This window comes from Schistocerca piceifrons, chromosome 9 (genome assembly GCF_021461385.2).
Source record: "Schistocerca piceifrons isolate TAMUIC-IGC-003096 chromosome 9, iqSchPice1.1, whole genome shotgun sequence".
In the NCBI taxonomy this organism is placed as follows: Eukaryota; Metazoa; Arthropoda; class Insecta; order Orthoptera; family Acrididae; genus Schistocerca; species Schistocerca piceifrons.
This window is the reverse complement of record NC_060146.1, coordinates 190600658-190625432: the sequence shown is the minus strand read 5'-3', so window position 1 is coordinate 190625432 and position 24775 is coordinate 190600658. Positions and strand designations below refer to the sequence as shown.

At 39.5% G+C, this 24775-nt stretch overlaps 1 protein-coding gene across 6 annotated transcripts in view; it reads left to right on the top strand.

Moving 5' to 3' along the window:
* LOC124717355 (echinoderm microtubule-associated protein-like 2) overlaps nt 1-24775 on the top strand; it is a 655376-nt gene that overhangs the window by 615537 nt on the left and 15064 nt on the right. For all 6 annotated transcript variants that reach the window (XM_047244186.1, XM_047244189.1, XM_047244188.1 and 3 more), the window contains 4 exons: nt 163-320; nt 13867-14121; nt 14895-15032; nt 20922-21038. In XM_047244186.1, the coding sequence (XP_047100142.1) occupies nt 163-320; nt 13867-14121; nt 14895-15032; nt 20922-21038 (668 nt within the window). The remainder of the gene's footprint in view (nt 1-162; nt 321-13866; nt 14122-14894; nt 15033-20921; nt 21039-24775) is intronic.

Genomic DNA, 24775 nt, shown 5'->3' with positions numbered 1-24775 from the left:
TTGTTGTAACTGTGATCTCACACTTCTATCACGACAGCAATAGTTCATTGTTAATGCAGTTTGCAGTTTAAGATTCAGGGATTTGCTCAACTTTTATTAGTGTATACTTTGAGTTTTTCCACACACGTGAAAGTTATACTTCTAGAGTCCAACTTGTTACAGGGACCAACACAATCTCAAAGTTTGTCCGAGGAGTTCACGAAGGCTCAGTGTTCAGTATTTGTGCACTGAAGGAGGGCAGCATCGTGACCGGAGGCGGGAAGGACGGCCGGCTCGTGCAGCTGGATGCGAGCATGAACCCGACAGGAGTTGAAGCTCAGGTATGCTGAGTAGTGATTTGCTTTGGACAGTTTGCTATTCTCTTATGCGCTTGGTCACTAATACTCTACTGGTGATTTTCTTATAAAGTTACTTGTTTGCCTACAATGGTGCCTGTCAAAAAAAGTGTGAAGCACCCAGGAGACATGGTTGGATGTCGGGCAATTTTGTGAATGTACACACCATCGGAGTTGGTCTTTAGTGTTGTTAACAGGTGTGGTAGGGTTTATAAAGAGCACAAATAGTGTCAGACATTTAATGATCACCATGAAAAATATGGAGATGTTGCACAGTTGTATGAGACAGTGTTATCAGTACCTGACAGTTTGAAATGGGCTTCATAGTGGGTCTCCATGTCGTATAATATCCTGATTTGTGGGGCATTTGAATGTGACACTGGCCTAGTGTTGGAGTATATAGGAACATGAAGGCAGATATACTTGTCATCAAGGCTTTGGTCAACCACGTCTGACCATCAGAAGTGAGGATCACTGTATTGTCCACTGAGCACATTATATCCCATTTACATCTGCAATCTGAGAACAAGTGATGGACTCGGTATAACATTCTGTGCCACCCAGCACCATTATTAAGAGACTGGCAGCAGCTGGACTGGAGAATTACTGTCCCACGGGTAGCCACGGTGACTTCAATATTAATTTTGTACATGATTGTGCAAGAAAAAGGATGTTGGTAGATCTCCTAAATTCATATGATCTGATGCAAACTGTGTTTTTTTCCAACTTGGGTGCAGGGGAACAGTAGCACAGTCATAGACAATATTTTTATTCATTCTTCATTACTAGATGGGCATTCTGTTAGTAAAAGGGTGAATGGCCTTTCAGACCATGATGCACAAATTTTACCACTAAAAGGTTTTTGTACTCAAACCAATGTCGTATTTAATTACAAACTATGTAGGAAAGTTAATGCAACAGCAATAGAGAGTTTTTCAAAACTTCTCAAGGAACAAGAGTGGCAAGATGTTTATAGTGCCGATAACATAGATTATAAATACAATGCTTTCCATAACACATTTCTCATGCTCTTTGAGAGTTGCTTTCCATTAGAACATTCTAAACGGGGTACTAGCAGTAATGGACAGCCCGGTTGGCTGACTAGTGGGACAAGGATATCATGTAGAACAAAGTGGGAATTATATCAAAATGTTAGAAGTAGTCACAATAAAGCTACAGTAGCTCATTACAAACAGTATTGTAAGGTGCTTAAAAATGTTATTAGCAAGGCAAAAAGTATGTGGTGTGCAAATAGAATACCTAATTCACAGGATAAAATTAAAGCCATATGGTCAGTTGTGAAGGAAGTGTCTGGTCAGCAGCACAAGGTTGATGATATAAAGTCAGTTCACAGTAATAATATTTCTGTTAATGATAAATCAGATATATGTACAGTATTTAACAACCATTTTCTGAGCATTGCTGGTGAATTAAATAAAAATTTAGTTTCTACAGGAAATCATATAAATTTCTTAGCAAATCCCTTTTCGAGATTGACGTCTGAAATACTCCTCTGTGATACAGACAAGAGGGAGTTTGAGTCAATAATTAAATCATTGAAGACTAAGGATTCTCATGGTTATGATGGAGTGTCCAGTAGAATATTTAAGTACTGTGCTGCACATGTTAGCCCTGTATTTAGCCATATTTGTAATTTTTCCTTTAGGAATGGTCAGTTTCCTGAGCGATTAAAGTACTCAGTAGTAAAGCCGCTTTATAAAAAGGGAGAAAGGGATAATGTAGATAATTTTAGACCTATTTCTATGCCATCAGTGTTTGCAAAAGTTATCGAAAAGGCTGTGTATGTAAGGTTAATTGATCATTTTATATCACACGATTTGCTGTCAAATGTACAGTTCAGCTTTAGCAGTCGTTTGACAACTGAAAATGCTATATTCTCTTTTCTCTGTGAGGTACTGGATGGGCTAAACAAAAAGTTTCCAACGCTTGGCGTATTTTTTTTATTTAACAAAGGCATTTGACTGTGTTGGTCTCACAATATTGCTCCAGAAGTTGGACCATTACGGAATAAGGGGAGTAGCTCACAATTGGTTCACCTCTTACTTTAGCAACAGGCAGCAAAAGGTCATTATTCACAATGTTGATAATGGCTGTGATGTGGGATCTGAGTGGGGTACTGTCTAGTGGGGGGTACCCCAGGGATCAGTGTTGGGGCCACTCCTGTTCCTTATTTATATAAATGATATGCCCTCTAGTATTATGGGTAACTCTAAAATATTTCTGTTTACTGATGACACTAGCTTGGTAGTAATGGATGTTCTGTGCAACATTGACTCGGTTTCAAGTAGTGCAGTCATGACCTCAGTTCATGGCTTATAGAAAATAAACTATCGTTAAATCACAGTAAGACTCAGTTTTTACAGTTTCTAACACACAATTCAACAAAACCTGTCATTTTAATCTCACAGAACGGGCATATGATTAGTGAAACTGAACAGTTCAAATTCCTAGGTGTTCAGATAGATAGTAAGCTGTCGTGGAAAGCCCACGTTCAGGATCTTGTTCAAAGACTTAATTCTGCCATTTTCACTATTCGAACGGTATCGAAAGTGAGTGATACTTCGACACATAAATTAGTCTACTTTGCTTATTTTCATTCACTTATGTCATATGGTATTATGTTTTGGGGTAACTCTTCCCATTCTAGAAGGATATTTTTGGCTCAGAAACGGGCGGTTCGGGCAATAAGTGGTGTGAGTTCACGAACCTCTTGTCGACTTCTGTTCACGAGTCTGGGTATTTTGACATTGGCCTCTCAATATGTATATTCCTTATTGTCGTTTCTTGTTACCAATATTAATTTATTTCCAACAATAAGCAGCTTTCACTCAGTTAATACTCGGCAGAAATCAAACCGCCATTTGGATTGGACTTCCTTAACTCTTGTGCAAAAAGGTGTGCAGTATACTGTTGCATACATTTTCAATAAGCTGCCACTCGAATTCAAAAATCTTAGCAGTAATCCATGCGCTTTCAAATCAAAACTGAAGAGTTTCCTCATGGGTCACTCCTTCTACTCTGTCGAGGACTTCCTTGAAAAATTAAGATGTTTCTCATTGTATTGCTGATAGCGTTTGCTTAAACTTATGGACTGATTTTCTTTCAGGTTCATGAACATTTATTTTTATCTGTTATTTCTTTTATGTTATAAGTTCATCTACTGACACGTTCCATGACCTTGGAGATTTGCTCCTCAATTTGGTCGTACGGAACTTGACATGTAAATAAAAAAAAAAAAAACCATGAGACAAATGGCTGCGTTTGGTGTGGTGACATGGGCAGGGAGCATGGACTGCTAATAAATGGCACTGCATTGTTTCAGTGTGAATTGTTCGTGTGATGTTAAGGTACTCATGTGGCCAGAAAGATTCCAGATCTGTGCCCAGTAGAATGAGCGTGGACCAGCTGCGACATCAAATCTGACCCAATGCCAGTATCCAGGAAATCGAGGACTAGGTACGACAGTTGTGGGCCAGCTAGACTTAAATTAGGATACAGTAGCATTATGACACCCCTCCCGACTGTATCGTGCATCCGGGCCTGAGTGGGTACATTGTGATAGTGACAAGTGAGCTTATACTGCTTTGTAAATTTGACTCAGTTTCACAATCACTGCAATGACATCACATACCCTGTCAGTCATTGAAATTTTATTTATTTATGTTTTCCTCTTCATCATCTGAGTGTTCCACTTATTTTCTGAGGCAGTGTCTTTCTGTAAAAAACATTTTGAACATGGCCTTATTTCACTAGGCTCTTCTGAAATAACCTTGGCTGAGAGGTGTGATTGAAATCACACACTGCAATAACAACTGTTTGTTTATTGTTGTTGTTGTGGTCTTCAGTCCTGAGACTGGTTTGATGCAGCTCTCCATGCTACCCTATCGTGTGCAAGCTTCTTCATCTCCCAGTACTTACTGCAACCCACATCCTTCTGAATCTGTTTAGTGTATTCATCTCTTGGTCTCCTTCTACGATTTTTACCCTCCACGCTGCCCTCCAATGCTAAATTTGTGGTCTCTTGATGCCTCGGAACATGTCCTACTAACCGGTCCCTTCTTTTTGTCAAGTTGTGCCACATACTCCTCTTCTCCCCAATTCTATTCAATACTTCATCATTAGTTATGTGATCTACCCATCTAATCATCAGCATTCTTCTGTAGCACCGCATTTTGAAAGGTTCTATTCTCTTTTTGTCCTAACTATTTATCATCCATGTTTCACTTCCATACAAGGCTACACTCCATACAAATACTTTCAGAAACAACTTCCTGGCACTTAAATCAATACTCAATGTTAACAAATTTCTCTTCTTCAGAAATGCTTTCCTTGCCATTGCCAGTCTACATTTTATATCTTCTCTACTTCGACCATCATGAGTTATTTTGCTCCCCAAATAGCAAAACTTCTTTACCACTTTAAGTGTCTCATTTCCTAATCTAATTCCCTCAGTATCACCCGACTTAATTCAATTACATTCCATTATCCACGTTTTGCTTTTGTTGATGTTCATCTTATACCCTCCTTTCAAGACACTGTCCATTCCGCTCAACTGCTCTTCCAAGTCCTTTGCTGTCTCTGATAGAATTACAATGTCATCGGCGAACCTCAAAGTTTTTATTTCTTCTCCATGGATTTTAATACCTACTCCGAATTTTTCTTTTGTTTCCTTTACTGCTTGCTCAGTATACAGATTGAATAACATCAGGGAGAGGCTACAACCCTGTCTCACTCCTTTCCCAACCACTGCTTCCCTTTCATGCCCCTCGACTCTTATAACTGCCATCTGGTTTCTGTACAAATTGTAAATAGCCTTTTGCTCCCTGTATTTTACCCCTGCCACCTTTAGAGTTTGAAAGAGAGTATTCTAGTCAACATTGTCAAAAGCTTTCTCTAAGTCTACAAATGCTAGAAACATAGGTTTGCCTTTCCTTAATCTTTCTTCTAAGATAAATCATAAGGTCAGTATTGCCTCACATGTTCCAATATTTCTATGGAATCCAAACTGATCTTCCCTGAGTTCGGCTTCTACCAGTTTTTCCATTCGTCTGTAAAGAATTTGTGTTAGTATTTTGCAGCTGTGACTTATTATACTGATAGTTCGGTAATTTTCACATCTGTCAACACCTGCTTTCTTTGGGATTGGAATTATTATATTCTTCTTGAAGTCTGAGGGTATTTCGCCTGTCTCATACATCTTGCTCACCAGATGGTAGAGTTTTGTCAGGACCGGCTCACCCAAGGCCATCAGTAGTTCTAATGGAATGTTGTCTACTGCTGGGGCCTTGTTTCGACTCAGGTCGAAACCATTAACCATGACTAAACTCGGTACACATTTAGAGGACAAAGTTCCATATTCGAGTACACCTGAAAGTCCATCATGATTATGTGTACTGGGTGCTCACTCTGATGATGATAGTTGTTAGTGATGATGAGTCAGGAGGTGCTGTGGATGATGAGCAGTGCTGCACCGTGAGTCTGGTAGTCACGGGTACCCGACTGAAGACTTCTAATTGGGGGCCCAATGGTAAACTGATGCAGCAGATGGTGGTGTTGCCCAAGCTGATGAGACATGGACAGATGACTGGAGAATGGCACTGGACAAAGCTGCTCAGGGCTGGAAAGACTTCAGTTCATACCTCAGACTGTGAGGCAGTGACAGAATCTGTGGCTGGCAGTCTCGCGGACATGGTGGCAAAGTGAAGGCGACCCGAAGGCTAGGACATCGGGCTGCATTGATAAAAGTTGCTTCAGAGGAGTTGGCAATGTCACGACACAGATGGACACGTGGCATAGCCCATTCATATTGATGACGTGCTTGGCCAGCTGCGAGTTTATACAATGTGTGATCAACAGTAACTAGAATCTTTTTAAATTTTGTGGGCTTTTTAAATCTGATTTTCAATATTTCTTATTTTTATTATTTTTTTAAATGGTGTTGGTATGCATGTTCCTACTGTGTGTTTGCATTTTCAACTGTTTTGAATATTTGCATTATTGTTGACAGTCAAAAACATTGTACATATTTTCAAAAGCTCACCAAACTTTTTCTTTGGAAAAAAAGAAGATTTAAACAGTATGCATTAAATTTTACTTGAAAAATGGAATAAAGTGCAGCACTGCATTCAGATGTTGCCTGTGGCTTTGGCAAATCTTCTATGAGTAAGTTAAGTCTTCATTAGTAGTATAAATGTTTCAAAGAGGGTTGAGAAGACATTGAAGTCAATGACCACCCTGGACATCCTAGCACATCAGTTAATGATGATGTCAGGGAAGTAAAGAGAATGTTTCTGGAAAATTGCTGAATCACCATCAGAGAGGGTGCTGATAATATCTGTATATCTTTTGGCCTACGCCAAACTTTTTTTTTTCCTTTTCTTTTGATGTTTTTGGCATATTTTATCTGCAGATTCTATAATTAACCCCAAAAAATTTTAGCTTGCTGACAGTATGGATAATGTAACTGATGATAATAAACAGAAGGCTGAAATTCTAAACCTAGCTTTCAAAAACTTATAGCCGGGCAGAGTGGCCATGCGGTTCTAGGCGCTACAGTCTGGAACCGAGCGACCGCTACGATCGCAGGTTTGAATTCTACCTCGGACATGGCTGTGTGTGATGTCCTTAGGTTAGTTAGGCTTAATTAGTTCTAAGTTCTAGGCAACTGATGACCTCAGAAGTTAAGTCGCATAGTGTTCAGAGCCATTTTTCAAAAACTTATTTCCGGTAGAGGACTGCAGCACCATTCCACCTTCATATTATCGAACAAACAAAAGGATGGCTGACATAGTGTTTAGTGTGTCTAGGATTGTAAAACAGTTAAGATCCTTAGACACCAGGAAGGCATCTGGCCCAGACGGTATCCCCGTAAGATTATATGTTGACTACACTACAAATATAGCACCATTCTTATCCATCACCTATCAGAGATCATTGGAACAGCTGAAAGTTCCACGGGTCTAGAAGAAGGCCCAGGTCATAGCAATCTATAAAAAGGGTAGAAAATCGGATGACAAAATTACCGGCCAATTTCAATGACATCGATTTGTTGTATAATCTTGTGTTCAGACATAATGACCTTTCTAGACTCTGAGAAGCTCATCTGCAGAAACCACCATGGTTTTAGGAAACAGCAGTCATGGGAGACACGGCTGGCCCTCTTTGTGCATGATATACAACAGGCTCTAGATACCAGCTCCCAGGTTGATGCCATATTTCTCGACTTTCTAAAGGTGTTCAACTCATTTATGCACTGTATCTTGCTCCAAAAAGTGCACGCTCACAGTCTATCTGATGACATATGTGGTTGGATAGAAAGTTTTCTAAAAGACAGGGAGCAGTATGTCGCCCCTGAACAGGGTGACTTTCACAGAAACAAGCGTAACTTCATGTGTGCCCTAGGGCAGTGTAATAGGTTCACTGCTTTTTACAATTTACATAAATGATCTAGTTGATGGTACTGACAGCGGCATTAGACTGTTTGCCGATGATGCTGTAGTCTACAGGAAAGTAGTATCACATGAAAGTTGTGAACAAATCAAGGGGGTTTGCAGAAAATTAATATATGTAACAAGGCGAAAATCCCCGTTAATGTAAGAGTACAAAATAAATGCCCAGTCTTAGGAAGTGGTAACATCCATCAAGTATCTGGGTGTGACTATTCAAAATGATCTCAAATGGAATGATCAGATTACACAAGTAATGGATAAGGCAAACTCTAGATTGCAGTTTATTGGTAGAATCCTGAAGTGATGCAGTCCTTCAAGAATGGAAATAGCTTGCAATACGTTAGTTTGTCTAGTCTTAGAGTATTGTTCGTCTGTATGGGACCCTTACCAGTTGGGCCTGAATCAAGAGATTGAGAAGGTCCAAAGAAGAGTGGCAAGATTCATGACTGGTACATTTAGCCATTGCGAGAGCGTTACAGATCTCATAGAAAGTTTGATGTGGGACACACTTTCAGATAGATGGCGCCCTAAACAGAAAGGGCTGCTCACTAAATTCCGAAATCTGATCTTCACCAAGTATGTAGAGCATATACTATTACCACCAACTTTCAGATCACGCAATGATCACCATTCGGAGGTAAGGGAAATTAGAGCTTGTACTGAGGTGTTGAGTCAGTCATTTTTCCCTCGCATGCTCTGCGAGTGGAACAGGGGTGGGGGCGGGGGGGAATATGACTTTGGTACGAATTGTGCCCTCTGCCACACACTAATTGGTGGCTAGCAGAGCATATATGTAGATGTAGATGTAGAAACGTGTAGCAGCTAAGTTTGTTTTGAAATTGTAAAATTTTGACCAAAAACAACATTATGTACACATTGCTCAGAAATTGATGAATGAAGTCGCCAACTATCTAGAACTTCTTTAGAGGGATGTAACAGGTGACAAAACATGGGTAGATGGGTATAATGTCGAAAGCAAGGCCCAGTCATTCCAATGGAAACTGCCTGAGGAGCCAAGACCGAGAAAAATTAGAGAAGCTCAGTCATTTGTGAAGGTTCTTCTCACTGTTTTCTTGGATTACAGAGGGATGATGTATCATTAGTTCCTGCCTTAGTGTTGTGCAGTCGATAAGGAATACTACCTGTCAGTTAGGTGCTGTTTTTGTGAAGCAAGCCAAAGAAAATGACCAGAATTGTGGCAAAACCATTCATAGAAATTGCATCACGATAATACTCCTGCTCAACTCCAACTCAATGTTTGTTCTTGATTTTTTTTTTTTTTTTTTTTGGCAAGGAACAAAACCATTATGCTAATTCAGACACCATATTCACCAAATATGACTCCATGTTCCCAAGATGAAAGAGAACCACGAAAGGATGTCATTTTGCCATCATTGGTGAGATAAAAACAGAACTGCTGAAGGAGCTGAACACCAGAAGGAAAAGTTAATTCCTGAAGTGCTTCCAAAATTGGAAAAAGTGCTAGCACAAGTGTATTATATCAGAGGGGAATTACTTTGATGATGATGATGATGAATAAATATTCTTTCAGGAAAACCAAAATACCCATTACTTTTTAATCACACATTATATATGGCCAAACGGGGCTTTTTAATATGGAAGATAAGTACTGCTGCACACTTCAGCACCATTGAAACTTCCTGGAGAACTGGGACACTGTCAAGGTCACTGCCGGGTATGGCACTGGGTTCCTGTCTCAGCCCCTGTCGTTACATTATAGTCAAGCTTTATCCAGTAAACTTTGTAGAAAATTTGCACCTAGCGTAACCCATGGACAAGAAATTAAAGTTTGCCTAGATTTGACTGTTCAGCTGTAAACATTGTCTTCAGCTTATTTATAATTGTACTCTTTATTGTAATGTGTATTAGTGGGCCAGTTTAAATGCAGTTTCACTGACTGGCTTTGTTTTAAGGCTGTAACTCAACAATTGTGCAATTCTGATCTGTTTGGAAAATTTGCTTGATTTGATGTCCCTTACCCTGCTCTGACATTGTCAGATTATTTTTCTCCACTTGATACTCAGTTCAGATAGACAATACAAGTAGCACAAAGAATACAGGAGAATAGTGAAGAAAAAAGTTGCAATTACTCTTGTTATAAGGCCATAATATTACAGTAATTAGGTCTTTCACAAAAAACCATACAGCAGTGTAGAAAACAAGACATTTGAAAGTGACAATACTACTTGTGATTCAAGTACAATTAGTTGGGGTGTGCAAATGCTAGTACCTCTGAGGAGTGTTATGGCCAACACTGCAGCCTTGCAACACCATCTGTTCTTAGGCCTGACACTCTTTACCAGTATGCCACACGATGGGCTTTACCTCAGTTACTGCTTTACAACCTGTGACGCCTGGATTCTTACTACGAACACGGGTCTTTCTGAATCGCTGCTACAATGTATCCATGTAACTCCCCTGACGTCAACTTTTGCTAGTCCTACCAAGCGAGGTAGCACAGTGGTTAGCACATTTAACTCTCATTTGGGAGGACGATGGTTCAAACCTGCGTCCGACCATCCAGATTTAAGTTTTCCATGATTTCTCTAAATCGCTCCTGGAAAATGCTGGGATGGCTCCTTTAAAATGGCATGGCCGGTTTGCTTCTCCAGCTTTTCCTAATCCGAACTTGTGCTCCATCCCTAATGATCATGTTGTCGACGGGACGCTAAACACTAATCTCCTCATTCACTAGTGCTTGTCATCCACCTACCTGTCCATTTCTCAACTCCCCCTCCAGCACTACACACACTTCTACTATCCCATCAACACACCTTCTAGTCTTCTCCCCTGCTCTACTTCTCTTCTCTCCTTTCCCCCTCCTCCCCCTTCCCCCCATTCCCCTAGCACAGCCTCCCAACACTGCACCTACTAACCGTCCACAACATCCCTACAAGCCTACAGGCAGTACAGCATCTTCCCCACCGCTACCCTTCTGTCCTTCCCTATCCATACCCCATTATTCCATGTTTCCTGCTAAGCCCTCCACCACTCACCCCCAGCAGATTGCTGCTCACATTGGTTGCAGTCAAGCGCCCTAGCTCCAGGAGACAGTGGTCTTTTGTTTGTTTGTGTTTTGTGTGTGTGTGTGTGTGTGTGTGTGTGTGTGTGTGTGTGTGTGTGTGTGTTTTCTGTTTCAGAGTAGTTGTAACAGAATACTTGATATTCATTCAGTCGCAATAAGAGTTGTATTGTAAGACTTCCTGGCAGATTAAAACTGTGCGCCGGACCGAGACTCAAACTCGGGACCTTTGCCTTTCACGGGCAAGTGCTCTACCATCTGAGCTACCCAAGCACGACTCACGCCCCATCCTGACAGTTTCACTTCTGCCAGTAACTCATCTCCCACCTTCCAAACTTTACAGAAGCTCTCCTGCGAACCTTGCAGAACTAGCACTCCAGAAAGAAAGGGTATTGCGGAGACATGGCTTAGCCACAGCCTGGGGTATGTTTTCAGAATGAGATTTTCACTCTGCAGTGGAGTGTGTGCTGATATGAAACTTCCTGGCAGATTAAAACTGTGTGCCGGACTGAGACTCGAACACGGGACCTTTGCCTTTCGCGGGCAAGTGATAGAGCACTTCCCCGCGAAAGGCAAAGGTCCCGTGTTCTAGTCTCGGCTTGGGACACAGTTTTAATCTTCCAGGAAGTTTCGTATCAGCGCACACTCTGCTGCAGAGTGAAAATCTCATTCAAGAGTTGTATTGATTTATACAACACAAAATACAACAAAACACACTTCATTCAATCAAAATTATGTGTAACATTCCCCAAAAATTACTCATTACCATAGATGAAAATACAACCAATTCCCCCCCCCCTACTTACACACACACACACACACACACACACACACACACACACACACCCCTTGCATGTTTCTGTCTTACGGAATTACTAGTTCCTTTGTGAGAGTGATGAAGAAATTAAGTGGGTTGTCACTTACAATGCTCAATAAGTGTCTGGTCATGAACTTCAAAATTGGTAATTGTTTAACTCCATATTATCAGTGATGTTCAGAAAATTAATTTAGTTACAAATAAGTGCCAGGAAAATTAAAAGAATGTAAGAAACTTTCACTGTTATGTTAATTACCATTGTATTTTTGTGTAATAGTAATGTACTGTTTTTAGTGTTTAACATCCATAAATATGATAAGATTTAATGTTCAAAAGTTAAATTTAGCTTCAGTTTACTTCCATCAGAAACACAACCACACATGAAACCAAATTATAAAACTCTAATCACAATTCTGATTCCATGTGCATCCCTTCCAACCAACAGCTCTACACTACTCCTACTCTCTCAACAGTACAGTCTCTTCTTAGCAAAAAAGCTAATCATTTTTAGTTTGTCATCTGATGCTGCATCCACCCCCTCCCCCCCTCCTCCCCCCTGCTCGCGACATAAATGGGAATCTGTATACTGTATCAATATTTATTCCCTTTTAGCACAATCACAGAAACAAAAGTAATAAGAGTAGCAAACTGAATAATTCATGATTACATCATTACTCTACAACAAGCCCAGGAGAGCTTGGACATCTCATACCAAACCAAAATATGAGAGTATGGGATGAATCTTTTTTTTTTTTTTAGTGCTTTTGATCAAGACATAAATTGGCTCAAAATGTTAGTTATAAATTGGATTTTACTCTATAGCTAAATGAGATATTTTGCAAGTCATAGGAGTTTTAGAGCAGGAGACAAAACTTTTACTGTCTGTACTTATCTGGAAAAAGTAAAGGGCAGTGGTGATTGTTCATCTTGATTGTCCATCACTCTTGTGAGCCACAGAAAATATTTGGGTCACTCTCTTGGAATATGTTGCATCTGTACATCATCAGTAATAATTTTCTCATAACCAGTTTGTTTGGAATTCTTAAATTATATAGCTTATTCACTTCTCCATTGCAACACTAATTGCTCTGAGTAACAATTGCCACTATTTAGAATCTGTAACTAACTTTTACAGCTACTGAAATGCTTTAGCCTAAGAATCACCCTTAAATAGGTTTCACACAACATACTTTCAGTGTTATTACAATTAGTGTTTTATATATTTTACAAGGAAAAATATTAATAAAAATAATTTCACATGTGACACAAAAGTCTGCAGAGAACAGAAATATAATGTAATTTAGCTGTGATGTGACTGAAAGTTTTTCATGCTAAATTTTGTAAAATAAATCTCCTTAACAATTAATATTATGATACGTAAGTTTTCATAAAAAATAGTTATTTTTATTGTCTGTTATAGTGGTGACTCTAATGGTAAAACTTTATCATTTTCTACAAAACATGTTGCTCTTGCAGTGATTAGCACACTGGACTCGCATTCGGGAGGATGACGGTTCAATCCCACGTCCGGCCATCCTGATTTAGGTTTTCCGTGATTGCCCTAAATCACTCCAGGCAAATGCCGGGATGGTTCCTGTGAAAGGGCACAGCCAACTTCCTTACCTAAACCGATGAGACCGATGACCTTGCAGTTTGGTCTCTTCCCCCAAAACAACCCAACCGACCTATGTTGGTCTAATACATACTAAAGACTAGTAAATTGAAGATTGTTTATGTTATGTACAAGTGATTTTATCATTTAATAAATTTGTGTAAAGTGACTTTCCTTTGCTGTCTGATAACTAATCTTTCTGCTATTATACAATGACGAGTATAAGTTGTAATTTAGGACATATACATATGTTTAAGTAATGAAATTATCAAGTATCACAATGTTTAGTAGTCAAATGGATCATGTAGTTTAATAAGTGGAACTGTCTTTTATGGTACAATGTGCATGCACATCATCCCTCCCTTCCCCCCCCCCCCTTCCCCCTCCCACTCCCCTCTCCTTTCAAAAAAGCTGCTTCCTCTTACACTGCTCAGATGCTGTTTTCATCCACAGCTTTATTTTTAAGCAGATTGATGTGACTTGAAACCATACCTATTTTGTGAATTTCAATGTGGTCACTGCCCATGTTAAAATTGCCGGATCAGTGAGTATTATGGTTTAGTTATGTATTTCTTTTTTGGGACGACCAGGTACCGGAGCACCTGGGCGGCGTGCGGTGCATATCGGAGGGCCGGGGCAGCCTGCTGGTGGGCACGACGCGGTCGGCGGTGCTGACGGGTGCCCTGGAGCTGGGGCTGTCGGCGGCGGTGTGGGGCCACGCAGACGAGCTGTGGGGGCTGGCGCGCCACCCCACACTGCCGCAGTTCGCCACCGCCGGCTTCGACCGCCTGCTGCACGTCTGGGACTCCATGAGCCACTCCACCGTCTGGAGCAAGGACCTGGCAGTGCGTAACGTGTAGCTCACCCCGCCGTAACTCTGCTGTGAAACTGATTGCGAGGAGGCCTTAGGACTGGGCTTATTCAATTTTCTTAATACTTGCAGAATTTGAAAAATGTTGCCTGAATGTCAGTTTGCTGTAACAGTATAACACAGTTCTCAAAATAAATAAATGCAATAAAAATAAAAATTTAAAAAAAATGCATAAGCTCCTTTAAAGATTAAAAGATTTCAGAGCTAATCATGAAACTAATGTCTGTGCACTGACCTTCAAATTCTACAAATGTGTAAAAAGTTGAAGAGACCATGTCTGTAGGTTGCCTTTTGAGTCATGCACCTGAAGGTGCTATCACTCTTGTGATATCGATCAATGTAAGATTCTTATGTCTTTATATATGAAAGTTGTGAAAACTTTGTAAAATTTCCATTAAATGAAAATGTCACAGCTTTTTTTAGATGACTTTGTCTAATCTACTATAAACAAATGTTTGTAACTTTGATATGGCTCCATTATCTCTGATTTAGCTCCTGGAAGAAAATACAGTGGAATCAATTTCCCTAAATTATGAATTAATAAATGGGATAATATTAGAGCAAGTAAGATATTTTACAATGTTCTGCCTTACAGATACATTTTTAGGTGGAAGTGCCCACCAGTAACTGTTCCCAGTCCTCTGAATTACTATGCAATTTATTTGTTGGTATGTTGCTGTGCAGAGCTTGTATGAACATGTTATGTAGTGTTATGCTACAGTCTTATGTATGTGTGCACTTCTGCAGGAGGCCTTGCAGAGTGCGGGCTTCTCCCCTGACGGCTCACTGTTGGTAGTGGGCTGCGTGTCTGGTCGCTGGCTGTCACTGGATGTGGAGACGAGGGAGGTGCTCACATCCTACACGGACGGCAATGAGCCAATACAGGTAGGGGCTCTGTCTGACTGGGAGCAGACTGGGGAGAGAGAGGGTTAGTGAGATTTTGTGGGCACACAGAAAATGCCGTAGTCTCACCATTGAGCAGGTTAGGAAAGCTAGTCATGATTCTTATTTATTTATTTAATCTTGAACTGTTAGTCCACAAAGCATATCATAGACCTGGCCATAATGGGAACTAATTTGATCATGTGACTAGTGTAAGGTAATTTTACTTCATCTGAACGTTACAAAAAATTAGATATTTTCATAAAATTAATTCAGCAGTTGACATGCCAGAGGTGATGTGGACATTGTAGAAAAATAATAATTACTCATCACACTTAAGTATGGGGGCACAATTAACTGTTACTGTGGTCTTCCTTAGTAGTAGTAGTAGTAGTAGTAGTAGTAGTAGTAGTAGTAGTGGTAGTTGTTGTAGTAGTAATAATAATAATAATAATAATAATAATAATAATCTGACACACTTCTCTTAAATCTTCGTCTTCTTTTCCTCCCCCTCTCTCTCCCCCCCCCTCCCCCTCCCCCCTCCCTCTCTCCCCTCTCCCCCCTCTCCTCCTCCCTTTTTTTTTTTAAAAAAAAAAAAAGCAAAATTGCACACACAACACCACAGACAACCCAATGCATAATCCCTTGCATTTGGGTGTCTGTGTGGTTTTGCATGGGTACCTTTGCTAGAAAAATACAAGAGCTCAAAAGCTAGTGTGAATAGTGTTTCCTGTTGTGTGTATCTATGCATGTTTCAGCCTGATATATGCGTGCTGTTGGCTTTTCCTTATTTTACATATTGTAACATTTACAACTGTTTGACAATGAACTTCAGCAAAAAGCTGACATTGTCAAAAGAGGAAGACACAGCAATCTGTATTACTTATTTTAAATTTTAATGGTCTTTATTGCAATGCAATATAATAACAAATAGATAACAACTTAATTTTGGTTGATTAGGAAGTGTCCTTACACTTTAATTGGTACCTAAATACAGTGTTAACCATCATGAAAATGTTGCTAAGTGCACGCTATCAATATCCAAAGGCTAATCAGAGCATAACTGTGTATACAGATGGCTGGTTTTGTACATGATTACATTATACTGCAATCGAGATAATTAATATTTACAGTAACAAACTTCCAAGTCTATCTTTTTAAAGTAAAATATTTTTTAAAAAAAAGGAAGTAATTTCACAATAGATATCTTACTGCAGACTGGCATTTCTGTCACAATTACTATCATAATTTAGTATTAACATTTCCGTTTTCTAATGAAATTTTTGTAATTTCTTTGTTACCATTCACTTATTATTTCATATTTTCCTGATTTTAAAATCTACCCGCATAAATTTGAACTTTTGTTATGATGTTTGTTTTTACAATAAACACAATTTTTGTAAAGCTGATGTCTTTTTAGAGAGATATCACTGGAAACTAATCATAACTGATGAATGTCTATTCAAAACAAAAAAACAAAAAACAGAAAAATTGCAATTACCGAGACAAATTACAAATTAGAAATATACATATATATGTATTGTACACATCTTACGTGTATCATTTTCTTCAATACTGCTTGACATTGGGAGTTACATTACTCTAGGCACTGCTACGTTCCAATTCAACATGGTTCGTGATGATACCTTCAGTGCAGTCTAGGAAAAAACCATCGCAGACAGAATCAACAGCGCACTGCTGATGCCATTAAATTTATTCACGATCAGGAGGAGAAGAAATGTTACTGCTGACAGAATATACAAGCAAACTATTAAAGTTGAGTAAGTTGTTGCTGTGCAAATGATGTCAGCAGAAAATTATGCTGAACAGAATAGTACTAGAGTTTCCAGAAGCAAACTGCACACGACAAATATGCCATTAACATTATTAACAACAAATTTTTTTGAGAGCAGTTTCTGTGAGATTATGAACAATGCACACACTGACTTTAGCAAAACTTGAACAGCTTTTTTTAGTCACCACCAACTTCAACACTAACAGGGAGACTCTAAGAAAAATTATTCAATGTATGGGATTTGATTTTCAGAAAATGCCAAAATTAATTATTTAAACAGTGGAAAATCCAGGATGGAATGTAAAAATATTATGAGAAGGAAAATTGCTACTCACCATATAGTGGGAGATGCTGAGTTGCAGATAGGTGCAACAAGAGACTCTCACATAATTGTGTGAGTAGCAAATTTCCTTCTCATAACTAGAATTAATGATTTGTTGTGCTAGCAAGAGTCGATGGGCATGAAAGGTGAGCAGTGGTTGAGAAGGGAATGAGACAGGGTTGTATCCCACCTCTGATGGTATTCAATCTGTATATTGAGCAAGCAGTAAAGGAAACAAAAGAAAAATTTGGAGAAGAAATAAAAGCCTTGAGGTTTTCTGACATCACTGTAATTCTGTCAGGCAGCAAAGGACCTGGAAGAGCAGTTGAACGGCATGGACACTGCCTTGAAAGGCGAATATAAGATGAACATCAACAAAACTAAAAGAGGATAAAGGAATGTACTCAAATTAAATCAGGTGGTGCTGAGGGAATTAGATTCAGAAGTGAGACACTTAAAGTAGTAGCTGTGTTTTGCCATTTGGGGAGCAAAATAACTGATGATGGTTGAAGTAGAGAGGATATAAAATGTAGACTGGCAATGACAAGGAAATCGTTTCTGAAGAAGAGAAATTGGTTAACATTGAGTATAGATTTAAGTGGCAGGAAGTCGTTTCTGAAAGTATTTGTATGGAGTGTAGCCATGTATGGAAGTGAAACCTGGACAATAAATAGTTTCAACAAGAAGAGAAGAAAAGCTTTCAAAATGTGGTGCCATAGAAGAATGCTGAAGATTAGATGGGTAGATCATGTAACTAATGAGGAGGTACTGAATAGAACTGGGGAGAAGAGGAATTTGTGGCACAACTTGACTAGAAGAAGGGATCTGTTGGCAGGACACATTTTGAGGCATCAGGGGATCATCAATTTAGTATTGGAGGGAAGCGCAGAGGGTAAAAATCATAGAGGGAGACCAAGAGATGAATACACTAAAAAGATTCAGAAGGATGTAGGTTGCAATAGTTCCTTGGAGATGAAGCTTGCACAGGATAGAGTAGCATGGAGAACTGCATCAAACCAGTCTCTGGACTGAAGACCACAACAACAACATGCTAGCAAATGATAAACATAGTTTCAATGATGGCATACTATATTAAATCTTTACAAATTAATGGAACACCAGAATTAAAGCCGTGAATGATTTATTCGGACGAAACATGGATTCATGCTCCTTACACTATGAACAAATCTTGTCAAAGTGTCGGAGAAGGACGGTCAAATGAAAATTCTCATCAATGTTTACCATATTTACTCAAATCTAAGCCGCACTTTTTCTTCCAGTTTTTGTAATCCAAAAAACCACCTGCAACTTAGAATCAAGTGCAAAGTAAGCAGAAGTTCTGAAAAATGTTACTGGTGCTGCCACAACTAACTTCTGCCATTGAATATATGTAGTGCTACACAGGCATGCTTTGCAGGCACAAAGATAAATACTGGCGCCAAAACCTCTGTGTCAGTAAATAAATTTAAAAAGAAAAAGGTGGAAGACGAGCTTTTTTCTGTCTCGAGTTTCGACCACTGCATTTTCATACATTATCCAACCAAGTAAATACAAATTCTGTATTGTTCATCTTCGAATGTAGCAGCATTTCAACGTACTATGAAAGTCCAACTAGCAAGACTGGGATGTTTGTCAATATGACCAACTCTACGTTCTGAATCTTTTACCTACCTGTGACAAGAGATGGTTGCTAATAGGAACTTTTATGAAATGTGAATCACATGCAGTATTCTCTTCACCATAAGAATAATATGAATATAAACATTTTGCCATGTATTCTTTCGTGTTTGCTGCTATCTCATTTAAATCCTGTCTGCCTAATAAACTACGAAACTAGAGCGCGACAACAGCAAACATGGAAGAATATACATATCATGTCATGTTTATATTCGTATTATTCTTATGCCTAATAGTGATACAGTCAGAAATAAAGCATGGCAATTGACTAGATTTTTAAATCTAAGATGACTCTAAATTCTGTGCAGAATGTACGAGGCGTCAGCAACGATTTTCAAGTGGAGAAAAATTTTCACTTAACTCTCATTCAGAACATCTTCTATCATACAAAGTCTATTATTTGGTTCTTGTTGATCATTATCAAAGAAAGCAGCAGTGTAAGTAACAACAAATAGCAGTCTCTTGCCATTGTATTGTTTTGCTAATGAGACAATTCCCCTCTCTCTCTCTTTCTCTTTTTGTGTGTGTGTGTGTGTGTGTGTGTGTGTGTGTGTGTGTGTGTGTGTGTGTGTGTGTGCAGAATGCGACAAACAATGCAGGACACAGTACAGTAATGCATTTTCAGCTTCGGTTATGTAAACACCTATAACAAAGAGAACGCCTCTTATCAGATCAAAGAAAAATAAGCAATCAATTCAAACCAGACAAAGCCTGTGACAAAGGACCGAGTGCCTGACACATAGCAATGGCTACCTGGTAAAGCTTAAACTGCTAAGCGTACGACTTTAGCCAAACTACTGTAGCTGCATCATCATTCATTCGACCTAAATTGTGCCTCATATTACAATGGACCAACTTTGTTTCGATTTGGAGGTGTGGCCTAAAACTTTTCTCTCCCCTTGAATTTAGAGTCTCAAGTTTCAGGTGCGGCTTAGATTCGGGAAATTTTTTTTTTCTTGATTTAGGGTCTCATTTTCCAGGTGCGGCTTAGATTTGAGTGCGGCTTAGATTCGAGTAAATACGGTAATGGTTGTGCCATGCATAACATGTAATGTGTTACAGTGTTACACTTCAAAGAATGTTGCAATCTATGCTGTTTCTTGGCTATGAACAAGATGGTGGTTTGGCCTATTGAATTAGGGCAGCTTTAGTGCTGCTGTGAGCAATGGCCTTTCATAAGGTACTCCATTCCAGATGTCCACTAAATACAGTTTACTTCACGTGTTTGACTGGAAATTGGTAGAGACTGACCTGCAATTTTTGTAACATTTGACATCTGTTGTCGTTAACAAGGTGTGACACTTCTCTCAATACTTGTCTATTAGAATATATTATCTACTGTTTTCTGTTGCTGGTAAACCTTTAGGGGTATGAGGTTGTGGCCCACAAAGCTGTTCTGTTCGCAGTGTTTCATCCAGAACTGTGTTGGGCATCTTCAGAGGCATTGCACCTCCATTCAGTCCTGCTAATGATGTCATTATTAGCAGCAATGGAGAAGTGTTCTTCACACCTCTCCAGAGTAGTATGCTCTACAACACCATCTCCTGCTATTACTGAGGAGTAAATATGACTTGATGATGATCCTATAAGAAATTAAAATGGGTCACCAAACTAAACAAATAACTTACATGCAATCAAGACTGTATCTATTGAAATAATCTGACTAATATTTTCTGGTAATATTATCTAAATATATGATTGTCTTCAGATTTTTATTTCACAACCAAACCAAGCCCTCCAGAGCAATACTTGTGATTTTATCAATTGAAGAAACATAAAAAACTCTTTGGCAATACAACAATATGAAAAGGATAGAGCACTGCTCAACACAGAGCACACAGTGAGTTACAGACAGTCGCAGTGAAAACATAGCACCTGTCTGCAACTCAACTCCACTGTGCAGTGAGTAGCAGTATATGCTTTTCATATTTTTGTTATTCCATCGTGGACTTTTCATTGTTTGATAGATTGTACAGCAGCAACTGTATCATCGAACATGAAATGGAGTGGAAGGAACCTGAACAGGCTAAATATTTAGTTCATTTTTTGCCACAGTCTGTCTCTCACAGACTATCATGGTGATTCCGCATGTCTCCAGGTGGTGCAATTCTCCCCCAATGGCCAGCTGCTGGCCCTGGGTTCGCGAGACAACAACATCTACATTTACCAGGTGGCAGATGATGGGAGAAAGTTCTCAAGAGTTGGCCGGTGTTCGGTAAGTTGCCACTTCATGAAGATGTGTTCTGATGTTACTGTCTCGTAAGATTTGTTGCCTATCGAGTATGATTATCTTAATCTGTTGTTGTGAAATGTGTTCTTTGTATTAAAAATGTCTACAGTGTGTGAAGTATATAACTTATCTGGTAGGAGGAGCAATGTCCAGATATTTTCATAAATGAGTAAAAAATAGTGAAATAGTGTCACAGACTGGCACAGGAAAGGATATTCCATGCATCATGGTTACTGAAGAAGCACTGAAAACAGGAGAGGTAGGAAATGGAAGGAGGTGGTCTAGAAATACAAAATGAATTATGAAAGAAGTAAAGTGGGCATGATGGGGATATTTAAAAAAAGTGTTGATGAAAGTAACGAAATGACAGATTAAAGTACGTATCAAAGATAGATATGTGGGAAGAGTGGAGATTGGGGGGGAGGGGGGTTTCCCACAATGTTTCTTAGTTGTTGGGAACATAAACTAAGTAGAAAGAAATAAACAATTTTTTCTGCTGCTAAGCATTGGGCTCATGTCTGTAAAATGTGGCTGCAGTGTATGTGCCCATTATCCATTCTTAATTTCCAAAAAGATGACCCCTCTTCCTTCTCCACCACAACTTATTCATGTTATTGTAAATAAAGGGTTGTCTTGAAGTGGTGATTGCAGTTGACAGTTTCACAAAATATTAGTTCCAAGGACAGTGTTCAGAGCATGTTTATAAAATGTGTCAGACCATAGACAGAGCATACATTAAAGTCTCCAGGAGAAACACAAGTATTGTGTACTTTCATGTTACAAAAAATGGAGTAACATCAGAGATGATGATATATTGACTATGCTGTTTTTATTTTCAGGTTAGCTGTAACCCAATAATGGAACTTCCATATTTTCCTTGTGTGCTACCTTATCTGGCCACCATTGCATGATTTAAACCAGTAGCATTAGCTCCCTCCCTCTTCACCAATATGGTTTCTCAATTAATTCCAATGAAGTAATTGGGAAACTGTTAGCTCTCATTATGTTTACTTGTAACCCAACTTGCAGAAGACAAAAATTGGAGTTCAGAAAATCTATTTTTGCAGTTTTTGACAATGTTCAGTAAAGCCACCTTGAATGCAGTTCAATGTCATACTGAAATCACTGGCACACCAAAGAAAAGACACAATTTCCAGATTGAAGAAGGGACATGTGTCAACCCCCCCTCCCGCCCCCCTCCTTGCCCACTCACAGGCTCACAGACACCTACAAAGAGGAATGAGGAGGAGGAGGTTGTTGTTGTTCAATAAAAATGTTCTAGAATCTTATTCACCTCAGCTGGCAAATATGAAACTCTTGATCATGCATGTTGTGGGGGAAAAAAGTATGTATAATTTGAAAACTTTTGAATCAATGAAGTACCCATTCTTGTTCACAGAATGAGTAAGTCGCTTGTTGCCAGGCATTAGTGTAAGAGAGATTTTTCAACTACAGGATAGAGGGTATAGCAGTTCACAACTTAACTAGCTGGGGGGGAGGGGAATGAAATGAAATGATCGTATGGCATTCTTGGCCAGGAGGCCCCATTCGGGGGAGTTTGGCCACCATATTGCAAGTCCTTTTTAGGTGACGCCATATTGGCAACTTCTGAGTCAATGATGGTGAAAATCATAATGAAGGACACAAAACACCCAGTCCCTTGCCGGGAATCGCTACTCACAGTATATGGAAAGAATGTGTAGAAGAAGTGTACAAGAAAAATTAAGATAAAGGCAATGTTATAGAAAGGGAAGCATTAGTAGGTAAGACGATATGACACATGTGATACTGTGAGAATAATTTGACAGAGCCCTGAAAAAGTTAAGTTGAAACAAGTCCGCTGGAGTATGTGATATTCCCCAGAATTATTGAGATCCATGGAAATGCCAGCCAAGACCACATTATTCTTTCTGCTATAAGAGAGATACACTTCCCAAAAGAATAAGTTTTGGTATCTGCCATATTCCATTGAGCAATTATTGAGAACGGTGTGTGTTCCCTAATTATGCTTTTATCTTTCACAAATAAAATACAAAACAAAGCTTTGTAGTTTCCATAAAAAGAACTGAAATATCAGACAGAAAACAGAATGGAAACAGTCATTCTTCCTGTCATCCTGAGAGAGCTTCCACAATGCACATGCCCTCAGTGAGCATTTATCACTGCCTGAAACCTGTGTGGCATATTCCGTATAAGTCTACAAAGATCATCCTATGGTATCCGTTCCCATTGTTCAGTGATGGTTGATGAGAGTTCTTGGAGAGTCTGTGGTGGAACAGGACTACCATGAACACGTCTGTCGAGCATGTCCCACATAGGTTTAGGTTTGGACTCACTGCCACTTCAATGTCTAGGCTTCATAAGACATCCCTGCACACTCCCACCACATAGGCCATAGTATTAGAAGGAATTCACCACCACCACCACCACCACCACCACCACCACCACCACCACATGCAGCAGCCGTCACACCATCGAACAGGATCTGTTCAATGTACTGCCTGTGGGTAAGGCAACTGTGAACAAAAAGTTCTGTATGGCTGTCAACAATGAAGATTCCTCACATCATCACAGAACGTTGGAAACTGTTGATTTGCTGGATAACATTTGGCAGACACCACTCGCCACAGTCTTCACACACAAGCTTGGACATCACCTTGTGGCAGATGATATCTGGACTCATTTGTGAATAACACATTGTGCCAGTGACGAAGTCACCACAATATTGTCAAGTTGGGCACTCAAATAGGATGTCTGGGTTGTAAGTGCTTTCTCATAACTTGTTCATTAGTCTGATCAGACACAGCGGCTCTAGTGGCCCTTCTGAGATCATCTTGCAGTGCTCTGGCAGTATCTGTATGATGCTGCAACAGAGAGATGGCCAGATATCAATCCTTACATGGGGTCATAATGTGTTGGCGACCTTGTCCAACTCACCTTGTTTACTGACCTGTCTCTTTGTAATGTGTCCACAACCTATGGATGACACATCAAAAGGTGTTGCAGCAACGTGACCGAAAGTCAATCCTTTTTGGATCAAATGGACTGCCCTCTCAACTTGCACTGCATTAAAATGTCACATTGCGTGTGCTTGGTTGGATACAACATCCACAAATGACAACTTCCATCTGTGTACCTCACTAGAAAACAATGGGACATAAGTACTCACTTCCTTCGAAGGGTCACCTGATGCTGAAATACATAACACAGCCGATAGATGGCAAATGATTTTTAAGTTTTGCCAACATTGAAAGTTAAAATCTCGAGCCATGCAATAAGACTAGAGGTACAGCCTGTATCAAAACATATTTAACATACTGGACATGATCACTTAATTCCTTTGAACAGTGTATATGAGCCAGGTGGGATACATTCAGACTTAAAGAATAATTCAAATTCCAAAGAAGGCAGGTGCTGACAGGTGTGAATTTGACCAAATCATCTGTTTCATAAGTCAGGGTTGCAAAATAGATGTGAATTATTTGCAGAAGAATGGAAAAACTGGTGGAGGTTGACCTCAGGGAGGATCAGTTTTTGTTCCAGGGAAACGTAGGAACACACAAGGCAAGACCTGGACAGAAAGATAAAAGAAGGGCAAACCTACATTTATAGCATTTGTAGATTTGTCTAGAATACACTAGTTGAAATTCTGTCAGTAGCAAGAATAAAATACAGGGAGTGGAAGGCTATCTGCCACTTGCACATAAAGCAGCTGCAGAGCA